Genomic DNA, 16,925 nt, shown 5'->3' on the forward strand with positions numbered 1-16,925 from the left:
CTTTTCTGTGTACTTTTCTTCTGGTGGCATAGGGGCAACTTTCCCTCCTTTACCTCTTCTATAATAGTGTAGCTCTAGCCCAACCCTTTGCAGACAAAAGGTCTTTTCTTGGCAGGTTGGACTCCTTCATCATTGTTGGGTTTGTCTATTACTGCACTGAACCTCCATGATAAAGTGTTTCTCAGTTCCAGGAAGCTTATACAATGGGTGTATCCTTGTCTCCCAAGACTAGTTCTAAAATGAGGTTCTACTTTCATAGATTCAATACAAAGAGAACGAGATAAAACTGTCTCTACCCTGAATTCACATCCACATTGCACATGGTAAAGGACTTTTCATACTAATATTTACAGAGTACTTGCTGTGTGCTACCTTGTGCGAGAAGCTTGGTTACAGAGAATTGGGCAAACATATCCTACCCCTACCCTGATGCGATTTACAGTTGAAGAAAGATAAAAGAGGGACCAGTGTTGAATAAAAGAAAGTGCACTTATAACCCAGTAAAATATAATACCACCTATATTAAGCATTAGTCCATTTATCAGGGAACCTAAACTATTATTAGAATCACCTGAGATTCACTTAATGAGCACAAAAGAACCCTAAGCAGTTGAAAACAATGATACAGTGATCATGCATTTCACCTATGGGGTGTCATTCTGATCATATGCACTATTTTGAGCTTTCTACTAGATCAGAAAGAGCAAATGTGATGTCTCAAGACAGTGAGAGGCAGGCACAGTGATGGCAAATGGCAATGAGGGAATAAACTGAAAAACTCTAGCAAGAATACCAAAGAACTCAGAAGGCACAGGAGTCTTTGGTGCAGGGACGTAAAACAGTTTTTGATAACTCAGTAAGTCCTGTCTTATGGTTTAAAATAAGTATTAGTGTTCATGGTGATAATCCTGAGTCATCAAGAAAAAAATCCAATATGAATACAATAAACTATCAATAAAATAAACTATGTTTCAAGCACCTTCGATATGTGGGATCCTGCAAAATGTTGAAATGGGTAATACTGTTTTAAAATTACCTAGATAATGTAAATTTTTAAATAACATTTCAGTGTTTAAAGGTGATCACTTCAGTTATTTGGAAAGTTGGTTTATCTTGCCAGATACTACAGGATAAAGTAGGCATTGTTCTCCCTTGGATTCTAGTAACATTGCCTTCAAGTTGGACCTTAGCCGTTTTCTTTGGTTTGAAAAACTTTCACAAGAGTTCATATGGGTTAAGGGACAGCTTTATCTCAAGTCCTCATACTTTTCTTTGTTTTGTGTGTTAAACTCTCTGCAGCCTGAGCACACAAACGTGTGTTTCTGGTACATTCCGCAAAGCCTCAGAAGTGTTCCAGATAGCCCCGAACGACGGGAAAAGCTACACCGGGTATGAGCTCTCTTCCTGTCTCTTCCAACCCCTGAAAGCTCTCTGGCTGGTCAAGTTGTCCTTATTCTAATGTTTCTTTCTAATGGGAGAGAAAGAAAAATGAAAGACTTGGATAGGGCTTACCGTAATGGGGTGGTGGAGAGACGTCCTGTTAAAGCCTTCTCCTTGGGCCTGGATGTCCCCTTGGTGTGCTTCGGACACCACAGGACCACGAAAGGATGCGCTCCTGCTTTTGGTTGGTGATAGTCATTAAAGGGGCTGTGTGCGGGGCAGTTGGGTAACATGCATGTTTCTAAGAACAGTCTATTTTAACCACATCTTTGTTAAGACAGCTTTTATTAAGTTTAAATCTATTCTAATATTGATTCAGTCTAATTGTTGATTTCTGTATCTAGTTTATATATTATTTCTAGTTGTCGGTACCACATGTAATTTACATATTATTTCCTTCACTCAGCCATTCAAACAGATGTTTGTTGAACACTGTCTGTGGGCCACAGAGTATCCCTGGGCTCTGGATTATATCAAAGCCTTACATTATATTGTTGCCCACATTTTTGTTTTTTGTTATTGGTTTTGGTTTTATTTTCTTTATTCCGTGACTGACTCAAAGTTCAGTCACACAGTAACTTTCTGAGGAAGTTATGACTGGGTAGGCCTTGAATAGTCATAAGATGTTAGCCAACAAATATACATGGATACCAGATATTTCTTTGCCTTTATGTCAGTATAAACACAATAATAAAGAGCAAGTTGCTCTTTTCTCAACCAAGAAATGGTTTAAATTGTTAAAGAAAAAAAAAATGTGGGGTGTTACTATCAGTCTAGAATTTTGGTTTGTGTTTTCAATCACAAGGTGGCTCCAAAAATCAAAGCCCTGATGATGGAGTCGGGCTCTACTATGGTGGGCTACCAGCCTCAGGGGGACAAAGCCAACTTCTTCCGGATGGTCATTTCCAACCCAGCCGCGACCCAGTCTGACATCGACTTTCTCATTGAGGAGATAGAAAGACTGGGCCAGGATCTGTAATCAACATCTGCAGAACGCAGGTTCATGGGAACTCCCTTTCCCCTCTGGCACTCTAGAACAAACCTCTGTATGTTGCTGAAACACTTAGGCCATTTCATTGAGGAAAAATATATCTTGAAGAATACTGTTAAAACCTTACTATAAAAAAACACCTTACTTAAAGCTTGTTTGTTATAGTTAGCAGGAAATAATGTTCTTTTTAAAAAATTGCACATTAGAAATACAGTATATATGTACAGTTATATATACCTCTCTCTCTATGTGTATATGTATATGTATATGTATATGTATATGTATATGTATATGTATAGTGAGTGTGACTTAGTAATAGATCACAGCATGTTTCCCTCTTCAAGAGAATTTACATTACCTTCAACAGTTACTGAGGGGCTAAACATGCTGCAGACTAGCTTGTCCAACCACCACAAGAAAGATGCTTTTCAAACTGTAGTGTCTTAGGAACCGTGGGAAGTTGACCTCAATGTCAGTGTTTCTCCCATCTAAAGTAATGACAGATGAGAAGAAGCACCACTAGGTGACAAAAGTCACACCCTCCCCATTAGTATCCTATTAGGGAAGGTAGTAGCAGAGTCGTTACAAGTGTACTTTGGCTGTATTTTAGAGATTAATTTGTGTCAACTGTGTATATCACTGTTGTCTGACCTTAGGGGGAGGGAAAGAACACATGTAATGATTTCAATGATTGTTCAGTTGTAGTTAAATGAAATATTTATATTCAGAGATTTACCATGCTAAAGAGGTGTCTTGTATTTTCTTCCCATTTGTAATGTATCTTATTTATATATTATTGAAGTAAGTTCTGAATACTGTTTATGGTATTTTCGTGCATTTGTGAGCCAAAGAAAAAGATTAAAATTAGTGAGATTTGTATTTATATTAGAGTACCCTTAAATAATGACTTAAGCTTAAGTTTACTGTCTGTAAAAGAGTTCTGATACTGTATATAGAGTCATATATAGGGAAATTCTATTACTTAAATAGCATCTGCTCTCCTATTACCCTCTCTGGCTTATGTCTGGTGTCCTCAATGCTTTTCTAGTAACTGTTGGGTAATTACTAGTTCCCCCGTAATTTTGTGGTAGTTCATGACCAATCTCTGTGACTCGCTTAGCTGAAGCCTAAGACAATGTTTCTGAAGACCTTCCTAAGAGCTCAGATAAATTGACCAGGCTCACAACTGTTTTTGAAGAAGCGAAATTCACACTGTGCGTTTTAGAGTATGCAAGAAGAATTCAATAAATAAAAATATTCTCCATGGAGAATTTGAACAAAATTTGCTACTTTGTGTTTCATGCTGAGAGATATCTACAATTACAGATACTTGGAACAACCGCAGCCCATTCACCTTCTGCTAACAGACTTTAGGTGGTGCTCAGTCCCTTGTTATCATGCTGGGACTCAGCTCACTGTCATGGGTTCCAGAAAACCTGGTCTATAACATTATGGTTGTAATAAAAAGTTCTAAAAAGTTTATGCTCAACCCTTCGGCTGTGTCTTGTTTTTTCTATTTGCACCTTGAAGTTCCATTCATTCAGTCACTCAACAAATGCATTTTCCTCCTATGTAGAGGCTCTGTTCTAGGCATGGAGATGACTGCGGTACACATGGCAGACAAATTTTCCTCTTAGTTGGGATTTTGCACCATTTGGCATCTATAATATCCAAATACCTGTAAAACCAAAGACTTGTACTATAATGCCGCTGATGCTTTTACAGTGGCCCTAATTTACTTCCTCTGGAAATATAATTTGGTGCTGGACCCTTAGGATATAGGGCCCACTCTCTATGGTATTCTATTAAGCTATAATAATTCTATCTCATTCATTTGGGGTACAAGGAGTACCTTATTTAGCACATGTAAAGAGTTAGTGCCATGATTGTATGTGTAACCATCCTATTAAACAAACTGGATTCCATAGGGGTGACTAAAAAGCCACTTTATTCTTTTTTCCCCCTCTCCTTCAAATTCCCTCTGTGGGCTGATTGTTTCTTTGCCTCTATTTGAATTCAAGTCAATCCCATAGCATTTCTGGTCTATCATGGTCACAAAAACAATTTCATATTAGTAATTAAATGCCTGCTGGCTTGACGTAATAAGCGAGGCTTTACATTTTCATACAAAGAGAAGTTTCTCTCCTTCAATCTGGTCCCATTTGGGGCTGCAAGCCTGTGATGGAACGGGGAGCAGCGCTTGATAGGATGAGGTCAACTGCCAGTTATATACCTCCAGCTCTTCACTTCCTGGCTACTGCATTTCCTTATTCAGGGCCAGGCCTAGAGGAAGAAGGGTTTAAAGTAACGAAGGCACAATTTTATAAGGCTGTTAAGTTATCATCTTGCCTCAGGGTCCTTGGCCCAAAAGGCAATGTGGGGGGGGGGGCATGTATTTTTTTTAATAGTAAAATCTAGATACAATAAAATTCATCCTTTAGTAGATACTGTGATAGTATTCTGTGAATTTTGACAAAAACATCAGTCATGTAACTAACTCTACAATCAAGATCTAGGATAGTTCTAGCACACTCATGAATGTCTCTTGGTACTCAATCCTTTTACTAACTCCCAGTGCCTGGCAAGTTCTGATTTGTGTTCTGTCCCTGGAATTTTGACTTTCTCATCATTTAAATGGAATCACATAATATGCAGCCTTTTTAGGTTAGCTTCTTTCACCAACACAATGCATAACATAGCATTTGAAATTTATCCACATTGTTGCCTGTATCAGCTATTCATTCTTTTTTGTTGCTGCATAGTATTCCACTGTACGGCTCTACCACCATTTTGTTTATCCATTCTCCAGTTGAGGGAAATTTGGGTTGTTTCCAGTTTGGGGTGTGCATTAGTTTACAAGCTGCTGGAATGCAATATACCAGAACTGAAATGACTTTTATAAAAGGAATTTAATAAGTTTCAAGTTTAAAGTTCTAAGCCTATAAAATTGTCCAAGCTAAGGCACCAACAATAGGTTACCTTCACTCAAGAAAGGCTGATGGGTCAGGAACACATCGGTCAGCTGGGCTGGTAGTCACATGGCTGGCATCTGCTGGTCCATTGCTCCTGGACACCATTACCTTCAGCCTCTGTTCCTGTGGAGGCGCCTCACTTTGCTTCTCTGGGTCTGGCCTTCATCTCTTGGCTTCCCTTGGCTCTCTCCAGGTTCTGGCTTGCTTAACATCTCATGGGCACATCTGCTGGGCTCCAAGCATCTCCAGACATTTGCATCTCTGTTACCCAATTGTCGGCATCTGTGTCAGATCTTCTCTGAAGTTTCTGTCAGATCTGTCATTTCTCACTCTCTCCAAAATGTTTCCTCTTTTAAAGGATTTCAGGAAACTAACCAAGACCAATCTGGAATGGATGGTGTCACATCACCATCAAATTAAAGGTCACACCCACAATTAGGTGTGTCACATCTGCATGGGTATAATCTAATCATATTTCCAACCTACAGTACTGAATCAGGATTAAAACAAATAATTACTCCCACAAGATTGGGCCAGGATTAAAATAAAGCTTTTCTGGGGTACATAATAGATTCAAACTGGCACAGGGTGAGAAAAATGGAACCTCTGTAAACATTAGCATACAGATTTTTGCATGAATATAGGTCTTCGTTTAACTTGGATAAATACCTAGGAGTACAATTGCTACCTCATATGGAAATTGTATATTTAACTTTATAAGAAACTGCTAAACTGTTTCTCAAATAGTACTATTTGGCATTTCCACCAGCAATGTACCAATTTTCCACCTGCTCTGTACTCTCTTTGACACTTGAAACTGTGAGGTTTTTGTTTGTTTGTTTGTTTTATTGTAGCCATTCTATAGTGGTATCTTACTGTGGTTTTAATTTACTTTTCCATGAAGCACTTTTGGGGGATCCCATTGGACTTCTCCAACCTCATTTCCCCTGAGAGAGTCAAAGTATTTACTCCTGAAGCACTTAGGCCTGGGGGCCCACAGCCCTGGGCCCCTAGCTGTCTACTCTGTCAGACCTTCTGCTGGGATCCCTTCCCCTCCAGGCAGTATTCTTGGATGGAGTCCCTTTTATTTAAAATGGATTATTGTGGATTACATAAAGAGTATTTAATATCATGAATTGGATAAAGGACGACAATAACATCACACCTGAGCATCCACCACTCAGCCTAAGAAATAAAACATCACAGTATTCAGTGTTCTCCAGAGAAACAGAACCAATAGTGTGTGTGTGTGTTTATTTTAAGGAATTTGCTCATACAATTGCGGGGCCTGGCAAGTCTGAAATTCCTAGGGCAGGCAGCAGACTGGAAATAGGGAAGAGTGACATTGCTGTCTTGAACTTGAAATTTATAAAGTAAGCCAGCAGGTTGGAAATTCAGCAATAATAGATGTCTTGAGGTAAGATTTTTCCATCGTCCGGAAATGTCAGATTTTTGCTCATAAGGCCTTCAACTGATTGGAGGAGTCTGACCCACATTATTGAGAGTTATCTCATTTTCTTGAAGTCGACTGATTGTAGATGTTAATCACATTACAAAATACCTTCACAGTAGTGTTTTACCAACAACTGGACCCAGTAACCTAGTTAAGTTGCCACATGAAATTAACCATCATGAGTACGTTACAGTTTTCCACAACCATCATGAATCCTTCCCTATTTGGATGTTCCACCCTTCTCCAAGAAATGATCACTATTTTTAATTTGTGTTACTCATTCTCATTTCTCTATGTTACCACATATAAAACTGCATATTTGTTTAGTTTTGTCCAGTTTTGCACTTTATATCAATGGAATCATACAGAATATATATACTTCTATGGCTAGTCTTTCTATTCAACATTATGATTTTGTAGGGCCAGAGCTAACCCACAGGAAGACTTTAGCAGTTAAAAATTTAAAAGGCAACTCTTCCTTCAGGGACAGGCATCTCTGGCCAGTGTGTAGAGTTTGGCACATGGAGCACAAAATAAAATCTATTTTGGGACAACCTTATGTGGCAGCCTCACGTTTTTGAGATTCACCAATGATGAGGCTTCCAGCTGTAAGTCATTTGTTTTTACTGTTGTAATTGTATTCCATTGTATAAATATACCTGTTGATTTATCCATTCTATTGGTAGTGGATATATAAATTTTTTCCCAGTTCTTTTGCTTTTAGGAATGATGTTGCTATGTGAATTCTTGTGCTTGTTTCCTGGTGTGCAGGCAAAAAGTTACCTAAGTTTTCCACCAGGAAGTGAAATTTCTGGGTCCTAAGGTACTTGTTCAACTATTAAGTAAAACAGAGCATTCATACCACGTTGCATATTTCATATCACCAGCAGTGTTTGAGAGTGCACATTGTTCCATAGCTCCACCCTCACTATGTACTATTCCTAAAATTTTTGCACCAATCTGTTTTCATTTTCATTTGCCTTGAGATATTTACTGATTTCTCTTATAATCTCTTCCTTGACCCACTGGTTGTTTAAGAGTGTGTTGTTGAGCCTCCACATATTTGTGAATTTTCTGGCACTTTGCCTATTATTGATTTCCAACTTTATTCCCTTATGATCTGAGAAAGTGTTTTGTATGATTTCAGTCTTTTTAAATTTGTTGAGACTTGTTTTGTGACCCAGCATATGGTCTATCTTTGAGAATGATCCATTAGCACTTGAGAAAAAGGTGTATACTGCTGTTGTGGGTGTAATGCTCTATAAATGTCTGTTAAGTCTAGCTCATTTATTGTAATATTCAAATTCTCTGTTTCTTTATTGATCCTCTGTCTAGATGTTCTGTCCATTGATGAGAGTGGGGAATTGAAGTCTCCAACTATTATGGTAGATGTGTCTATTTCCCTTTTGAATGTTTACAGTGTTTGCCTCATGTATTTTGGGGCATTCTGGTTCGGTGCATAAATATTTATGATTGTTATGTCTTCAGGTTGAATTGTTCCATTATTAGTACATAGTATCCTTCTTTGTCTCTTTTAACTGTTTTACATTTGAAGTCTAATTTGTTGGATATTAGTATAGCCACTCCTGCTCTTTTCTGGTTGTTATTTGCATGAAATATCTTTTCCCAACCTTTCACTTTCAACCTATGTTTATCTTTGGGTCTAAGATGTGTTTCCTGTAGACAGAATATAGAAGGATCCTGTTTTTTAATCCATTCTGCCAATCTATGTCTTTTGATTGGGGAGTTCAATCCATTAACATTTAGTGTTATTACTGTTTGGGTAGTACTTTCCTCTACCATTTTGCCTTTTGTATTTTGTATGTCATATCTAATTTTCCTTCTTTCTACACTCTTCTCCACACCTCTCTCTTCTGTCTTTTTGTATCTGTCTCTAGTGCTCCCTTTAGTATTTCTTGCAAAGCTGGTCTCTTGGTCACAAATTCTCTCAGTGATTTTTTGTCTGAAAATGTTTTAATTTCTCCCTCATTTTTGAAGGACAATTTTGCTGGATATAGAAGTCTTGGTTGGCAGTTTTTCTCTTTTAGTAATTTAAATATATCATTCCACTATCTTCTCACCTCCATGGTTTCTGCTGAGAAATCTACACACAGTCTTATTGGGTTTCCCTTGTATGTGATGGATTGCTTTTCTCTTGCTGCTTTCAAGATCCTCTCTTTCTCTTTGACCTCTGACATTCTGACTAGTAAGTGTCTTGGAGAACGTCTATTTGGATCTAATCTTTTTGGGGTATGCTGCACTTCTTGGATCTGTAATTTTAGGTCTTTCATAAGAGTTGGGAAATTTTCAGTGATAATTTTTTCCATTAGTTTTTCTCCTCCTTTTCCCTTCTCTTCTCCTTCTGGGACCCCCACAACACGTATATTTGTGCGTTTCATATTATCATTCAGTTCCCTGAGTCCCTGCTCATATTTTTCCATTTTTTTCCCTATAGTTTCTGTATCGTGTTGGATTTCAGATGTTCCTTCCTCCAGTTCACTAATCCTAACCTCTGTCTCTTGAAATCTACCATTGTAGGTTTCCATTGTTTTTTTCATCTTTTCTATTGTATCTTTCATCCCCATAAGTTCCGTGATTTGTTTTTTCAGACTTTCCATTTCTTCTTTTTGTTCGCTCCTTGCCTTCTTCATATCCTCCCTCAATTCATTGATTTGGTTTTTGATGAGGTTTTCCATGTCTGTTCGTATATTCTGAATTAGTTGTTTCAGCTCTTCTATCTCATTTGAACTATTGGTTTGTTCCTTTGACTGGGCCATATCTTCAATTTTCCTGGTGTGATTTGTTATTTTTTGCTGGCGTCTAGACATTTAATAACCTTAATTAGTTTATTTTGGAGATTGCTTTCACTTCTCTTACCTAGGGTTTTCTTGCTAGATGAATTTGTTGTCTATCTGTTCTTTGACCTTCAGTTCAGCTTTTTCTGGACCTCTAGCTTAGGTTTTGTTTAACAGAGGATAATTTTTCAGTTCTTGTTTTCTTGTTTCTTGCCCTGCTTGTATGGTGTCTTTTCCCTCCCCACCCTTAGGAGGGTCTACGTGGGTATTATAGACTCCAGCCGGGTTTTCCTGGACTAACCTGGCCTCCTAACTGATGCAAGGAGTCACCTGCATCAGTTTTCTCTGAGGGTGAGACCCAGCAGGTTAAACGACTTTCCTGTGAAGTCTCTGGGCTCTGTTTTTCTTATTCTGCCCAGTATGTGGCGCGTCTGCCTGCAGGTCACACCAGCAAAAGATGTTGCAGCACTTTTAACTTTGGCAGACTCTCCCTGCTGGGGGTGTGGTAGGGACAGAGGAGAGGTTGTAGGCTGGTTTCAATGGCTTCAAATTGCCAAGCCCTGGGGTGCACCGCCAGCTGCCGCGGCTTGAGGAACTCATGGTTTTGGGGAGGCTTGCAGCCGGCCCAGCTGGTCCAGACTGGGGTACACTGTGTGTCCGGTCACTGACATGGCTCTGGGAGCTGTTCTGTACTGTTTCTGGTTATTTAGTAGTTGTTCTGGAGGACGAACTAAAACATGTGCGTTGCTAAGCCGCCATCTTGGCCCCTCCTTTTTATATTGTTATTTTAAGTGACACCTTAAAAAAATTTTATACTTTTCTAACTAATCATGACTAATGTATAGAAATGTAATCACTTTTCAGGTAAAAATGGTTTTATATCCAGAACACTTGCTATAACTCAACAATCTGTTTTCCTTGAAGTTTTCCAAATAGACATATACACCATCAATGGATAATGACTGTTTTACTATTCCTTTCCTATCCTTATATTTCTCTTTCTTTCCTTTGATATACTGCTGTAGCCCCAAACCAGCCTTCCAATGCCACCACCTTCCAGAGAGGAGAGAAGAGATTTGTTAGGATTGTGAGTTGGGGGCCCAATGCCATCAAGCAGCTGGAGCCTAGAGGTTGGAGGGAAGAATGCATCTCAGAAGCAAAACTCCAAACTTTCTTCCCCTCAAGCTCATCTAAAACCTTCCTTTTACAACGTGGGACAGAAATCCTAGAATGAGCTGAGATTCAGCATCAAGGAATTGAGAAAACCTTCTCAACCAAAAGGGGGAAGAGCGAAATGAAACAACACAAAGTGCCAATGGCTGAGAGATTCCAAACAGAGTCTAGAGGTTGTCCTGGAGGTTATTCTTACGCATTAAATGGATATCACCTTGTTAGTCCAGATGTAATGAGGAGGCTGGAGGGAACTATGTAAAAATGTAGAGCTGTGTTCCAGTAGCCATGTTTCTTGAAGATGATTGTATAATGATATAGCTTTCACAATGTGACTGTGTGATTGTGAAAACCTTTTGTCTGATGCTGCTTTTATCTACCTTGACAACAGATGAGTAGAACATATGGAATAAAAGTAAATAATAGGGGGAACAATTGTTAAAATAAATTTAGTCTGAAATGCTAGTGATCAATGAAAGGGAGGAGTAAGGGGTATGGGGTATATATAAATTTTTTTCTGTTGTCTTTTTATTTCTTTTTCTGAATTGATGTAAATGTTCCGAGAAATGATCATGATGATGAATATGCAACTATGTGATGATATTGTGAATTACTGATTATATATGTAGAACAGAATGATCAAAAGTTAAGAATGTTTGCATTTGTTTGGTGTTTTTTTGGTATTAGAAAAAATTAAATTAAATCAAAAAATTAAAAAAAATAAAATAAAACCTTCCTTTTAAATTAAAAACTGCTTTGAATGCCCTGGGAATAGAAGTGTCTTTTATTAGTATAGCTTTCGTTTCTATTTTGTGAAACCAAAACCACATAACCTCTTACTTTGTAGGCTAAATCCCAGTTCCCTCTTTATCCTGACATCCACTCACCTTGTAGTCCCTGTAATTAAATCTGCTTAATTGATAGTAAAGGTTTTCATTTGCTAGTGATTCTCCTTCCAAAGTAAACTCAAAATGGAACAAGCAAGTAGGGAAGGAAGGGAGGGAGAGAGGGAGGGGGAAAAGGGAAGGAAAAAAAAAGAAGAAAGGGAAACCTATGGCTAAACTGGTGTGGGGCCTAGGAGAAAATCAGCTGAAAGGAAGGAATGGAATGAAGTGAGGGTTATTGGTTAGTGGGCCAATTAGGCAACAGATGGAGCCTTAGCAGTTGGAGCCAGTTAGGCAACAGTTTCAGGCTTAAGATAAATCTGAAATCCTCCTGGGAGGGAGAAGTAGAAGAGTACCTTATTTTAAGGTTACAGTTAGGGTGTGAGGGTGAAAGGAAAAAAAAAGTAGAGTAAAACTCCCTTTGCACTTTTTACCTAGGAAGCTCTCCTCGGCTTGGTGGACGCCACCTAGTGGACAAACAACTTAGTTGGCAGCTGAGGCTGCTTCCCCAGGCTAGCGAGAGTTCAACATTTCTTATGACTTTGCCTCATCTACCAAATGCAGGGATGTAAATGTTTTTTTAGCCCTTTGAAGACTGCCCATCACCTTGAGACAGAGACTAGAGCTGATAAAGACTCACAGGCGAGCCAGGGAGCCCCAAGAGCAGGGATGAAGCAAAGGAGAGTTGAGGACTCTATGACTGACTGGGTGACTCAAGACAGGAGCCTGGAACCATAGTCAGAAAACTGGCCAGTGGCTTTACCACTCTCTGTGGTCAGCAAAACACCAAGGGTCTGGAATCTGGGGCCTCTGATGAAGCAGGTTGGAACTCATTGGTCTCAAGACAAAGGTCTGATGTTAGAAGGTTCCTATTATTCAGGATAGTGACACCCTCCAGCAGAGATACACTGGAAACGTTCATTCTAAGCATGGCCTTTCTGCCCTCTCCTCTGACCCATTCTATATTTTATACCATTTTGTGTGCATTCTGGGGCCCACAGGAGTCTGCATAAGAGGTATATTTCAGCCAGTCTGAAGTGAGTTTATGACAAACACAGAAGCACAGAGTACAACTTCTCAATCCTATTGCAAAGGACAGTGGAAAGTCTCAGCGAGCAGAAATAAAGTAACGGTGAGACAACATACGTGATCACAAACCTGCCCACAACCCCTCCTTCCAAGGGGCTGCCCACCTAGCATACCCTGATGAAGGCATGAGTCTAAGCATGCTACCTGTAGAGGTTCCCCCTCATAAAGTTAGCAATGATTAACAAGCGGTGACTTATTTCCCTGTGACAACAACCCCCATCCATGACTTGCGTGACTGACTAAGCAAACCATAGCCTGCGTGCTCGAATGCAATCCACCGCTTCCAAGGATGAACAAAGAAACCTGTGTTCCCTACTGGCCTGTGAACCTCCTGCCTGTGACTAAGTCCCAGCTACCTATCCTAAAATGCCAATTCTTCTCACCCTAATTCCGCACCAATCATAGTTAACCCATTAGTTAAACTAATCCCTCTCTACCACCGTATGACACGGTGTACGTAATGCTGTAAAACCTCCCGGAGACGGGCTGAAGCCTGTTTGTTCAGACCCCGTCCACTGAGAGACGCCAGCAATCACCAGTCTCTGTGACCAGGCGTGCAACGTTTCTGCTAACACTATTCCAGCCCGGCACCTGGCCAAGACCCAGTGCTTGACCTCAGGACAGTCAGGGCAGTTAGGTTATGCTGCCTTAACAAACAACACCCACAATGTAAGTGGCCGAAGAGGACATCGGGGAGAGGAGTGGGCCGCGGTGGCTGCTAGCTTGGGGTTGAGTGAGGGGTCCGCGGCTGTCTCCCTCTCCTGCTGAACCCCGCTCCAGCAGCGCCAGGGGCCCCGCTGTTGCGGCTCCCGGTGCCGGGTCTTGCCGGCAGCGAGTCCGGAGCGCGTTGGTTGGACCGAGGCGCTGCGGGCCGCCTTGGCGGAGCTGAGCGTGGCTGCGTCCCCAGCCACACGTGGTATGGCCTGGCCTGTGCAGCGAGCTGCTGGGCCGCACTGGGCTCTGTGTACCGCCTCACGGGCCGCGGCCAGGCCAAGCTGCTGGCCTATGCCTGGGCGCCGTGTGGCCAACGTCTACAGGGACTGCCATGTGACGGTTTCCAAGGGGCTCTCGAAAGACCTGCTGCAAGGACTAGTTACCTGGTAATAGAACATTCGGAGAAGCTCAACAAGGACCTGAACCCCTTCACTCCTCTCCTAGGTATCCGGATTCCCAGTCACGTCTTCATGCAGGACTTGGCCCAGGTATTTGGGGTCCACTTGCTCTTACCAGTGCCAACCTCAGCTCCCAGGCCAGTTATTCCATTGTCAAGGAATTCCAGGACCTCTGGCCTCACATGTCCCTGGTCATTGATGGGGGGGGGGGGGGCATTTGGGAATGAACAGAGCCCCGAGTATTGCCTTGGCTCAACTTATCTGTGCTTAGGAAGTTCAGCATCATTCATCCAGGCTGTGCCCTGGAAAGCACCACAGCCATCCTCCAACAGAAGTATGAGCTGCTCCCGTCAGATGGATCCTGCTCATGAAACTCAGGAGGAAGGGGATGCCCCAGGACAGGTGCTGGACGCTCTGTGACTGTCTGCTGGTGGTCGGCAGAGCTCCATCTGCAGAAGCCGTTGGGGCTACTTAACCCCAAAACCTGACCCCTATGGGTAACGTGTCTTTCTCAACACCATAGACCAGGCCCCAGTAGCTGCTGGTGTTTAGGTCACTACCTGGGGTGGGGGAGGGGAGGGGAGTGCATATAATATTCATTATCTGTAATTTCATATTTCAGTCACAAGCTGCATAGAAAGATTAAGAACATTCCGAACAAGGCTTTATTCTGATGAATTTCTTTTTTTCGAATGAGAAGTGATTTAAATAAGAGGTTGGAGTCTAGGAAGAGCCTTCTTGCTGGTGGGTGGTGGTACTTAAGGTCCAAATGAGCTTGAGGTACCACTGTTGTTTCAAAGCCCCCAGTGACAAAAGACATGGGTTTGGACTACTGCAACTAGAACCAGGTTAAGATAAAGATTGCAGAGCCACAGGCCAAACAGTTTCCATGTGGTGTGGCTGGGGGGGCACTGTAATTGCCTGGTGGGGAGTGTCATCATTTTATCTAGTGGTAGGAAGTCTGTTCAGTTGGTAGAGGGTAGAGGTGGGGGGGATCCAAATCAAAGAATATTGGAAAATAAATCTCTACCATCCTTTTTCAGCCAGTACCTTTTCTTATTTATTCATAAAATAAGTTGTAGTTAATTATACCTTATAACCCTTTATTTAAATCCAGAGTTTACTCAGCAGCCTTTTATCTTCACTCATATGTATACCAAATATTAAACATAATTATTGTTGGACATTTATTTGGACTCTTTTTTTTTTTTAGAAATCATTCCATTCTACATATGCAATCAGTAATTCTTAATATCATCACATAGATGTATGATCATCATTTCTTAGTACATTTGCATCGATTTAGGAAAAGAACTAGCAAAACAACAGAAAAAGATATAGAATGATAATATAGAGAAAAAAATAAAAATAATAATAAAAATAAAAAAATATATAAAAAAGAAAAAAAGGAAAAAGAAAAAAAAACACAAACAAACACAAAAAAACTATAGCTCAGATGCAGCTTCATTCAGTGTTTTAACATAATTACATTACAATTAGGTAGCATTGTGCTGTCCACTTTTGAGTTTTTGTATCTAGTCCTGTTGCACAGTCTGTATCCCTTCAGCTCCAATGATCCATTATCTTACCCTGTTTCTAACTCCTGCTGGTCTCTGTTACCAATGACATATTCCAAGTTTATTCTCGAATGTCGGTTCACATCAGTGGGACCATACAGTATTTGTCCTTTAGTTTTTGGCTAGACTCACTCAGCATAATGTTCTCTAGGTCCATCCATGTTATTACATGCTTCATAAGTTTATCCTGTCTTAAACCTGCATAATATTCCATCGTATGTATATACCACAGTTTGTTTAGCCACTCATCTGTTGATGGACATTTTGGCTGTTTCCATCTCTTTGCAATTGTAAATAATGCTGCTATAAACATTGGTGTGCAAATGTCCGTTTGTGTCTTTGCCCTTATGTCCTCTGAGTAGATACCTAGCAGTGGTATTGCTGGGTCGTATGGCAATTCTATATTCAGTTTTTTGAGGAACCGCCAAACTGCCTTCCACAGTGGTTGCACCATTTGACATTCCCACCAACAGTGGATAAGTGTGCCTCTTTCTCCGCATCCTCTCCAGCACTTGTCATTTTCTGTTTTGTTGATAATGGCCATTCTGGTGGGTGTGAGATGATATCTCATTGTGGTTTTGATTTGCATTTCTCTAATGGCCAGGGACATTGAGCATCTCTTCATGTGCCTTTTGGCCATTTGTATTTCCTCTTCTGATAGGTGTCTGTTCAAGTCTTTTTCCCATTTTGTAATTGGGTTGGCTGTCTTTTTGTTGTTGAGTTGAACAATCTCTTTATAAATTCTGGATACTAGACCTTTATCTGATATGTCGTTTCCAAATATTGTCTCCCATTGTGTAGGCTGTCTTTCTACTTTCTTGATGAAGTTCTTTGATGCACAAAAGTGTTTAATTTTGAGGAGCTCCCATTTATTTATTTCTTCAGTGCTCTTGCTTTAGGTTTAAGGTCCATAAAACCACCTCCAATTGTAAGTTTCATAAGATATCTCCCTACATTTTCCTCTAACTGTTTTATGGTCTTAGACCTAATGTTTAGATCTTTGATCCATTTTGAGTTAACTTTCGTATAGGGTGTGACATACAGGTCCTCTTTCATTCTTTTGCATATGGATATCCAGTTCTCTAGGCACCATTTATTGAAGAGACTGTTCTGTCCCAGGTGAGTTGGCTTGACTGCCTTATCAAAGATCAAATGTTCATAGATGAGAGGGTCTATATCTGAGCACTCTATTCGATTCCATTGGTCAATATATCTATCTTTATGCCAATACCATGCTGTTTTGACCACTGTGGCTTCATAATATGCCTTAAAGTCCGGCAGCGTGAGACCTCCAGCTTCGTTTTTTTTCCTCCAGATACTTTTAGCAATTCGGGGCACCCTGCCCTTCCAGATAAATTTGCTTATTGGTTTTTCTATTTCTGCAAAATAAGTTGTTGGGATTTTGATTGGTATTGCATTGAATCTGTAAATCAATTTAGGTA

General features: G+C 40.4%; 1 protein-coding gene and 1 pseudogene across 1 annotated transcript in view; both read left to right on the forward strand.

Moving 5' to 3' along the window:
- The window catches only part of GAD1 (glutamate decarboxylase 1), a 35,168-nt gene extending 32,570 nt beyond the window's left edge, over positions 1-2,598 (forward strand). Inside the window, exons 15-16 of the mRNA XM_077151952.1 lie at positions 1,300-1,389; positions 2,246-2,598. Of these exons, the coding sequence (XP_077008067.1) occupies positions 1,300-1,389; positions 2,246-2,419 (264 nt within the window). The 3' untranslated portion in view covers positions 2,420-2,598. The remainder of the gene's footprint in view (positions 1-1,299; positions 1,390-2,245) is intronic.
- A 9,194-nt stretch (positions 2,599-11,792) lies between these two features.
- On the forward strand, positions 11,793-14,277 carry LOC143675782 (threonylcarbamoyl-AMP synthase pseudogene; annotated as a pseudogene).
- Positions 14,278-16,925: the final 2,648 nt, after the last annotated feature.

This window comes from Tamandua tetradactyla, chromosome 3 (genome assembly GCF_023851605.1).
Source record: "Tamandua tetradactyla isolate mTamTet1 chromosome 3, mTamTet1.pri, whole genome shotgun sequence".
Taxonomy (NCBI): Eukaryota; Metazoa; Chordata; class Mammalia; order Pilosa; family Myrmecophagidae; genus Tamandua; species Tamandua tetradactyla.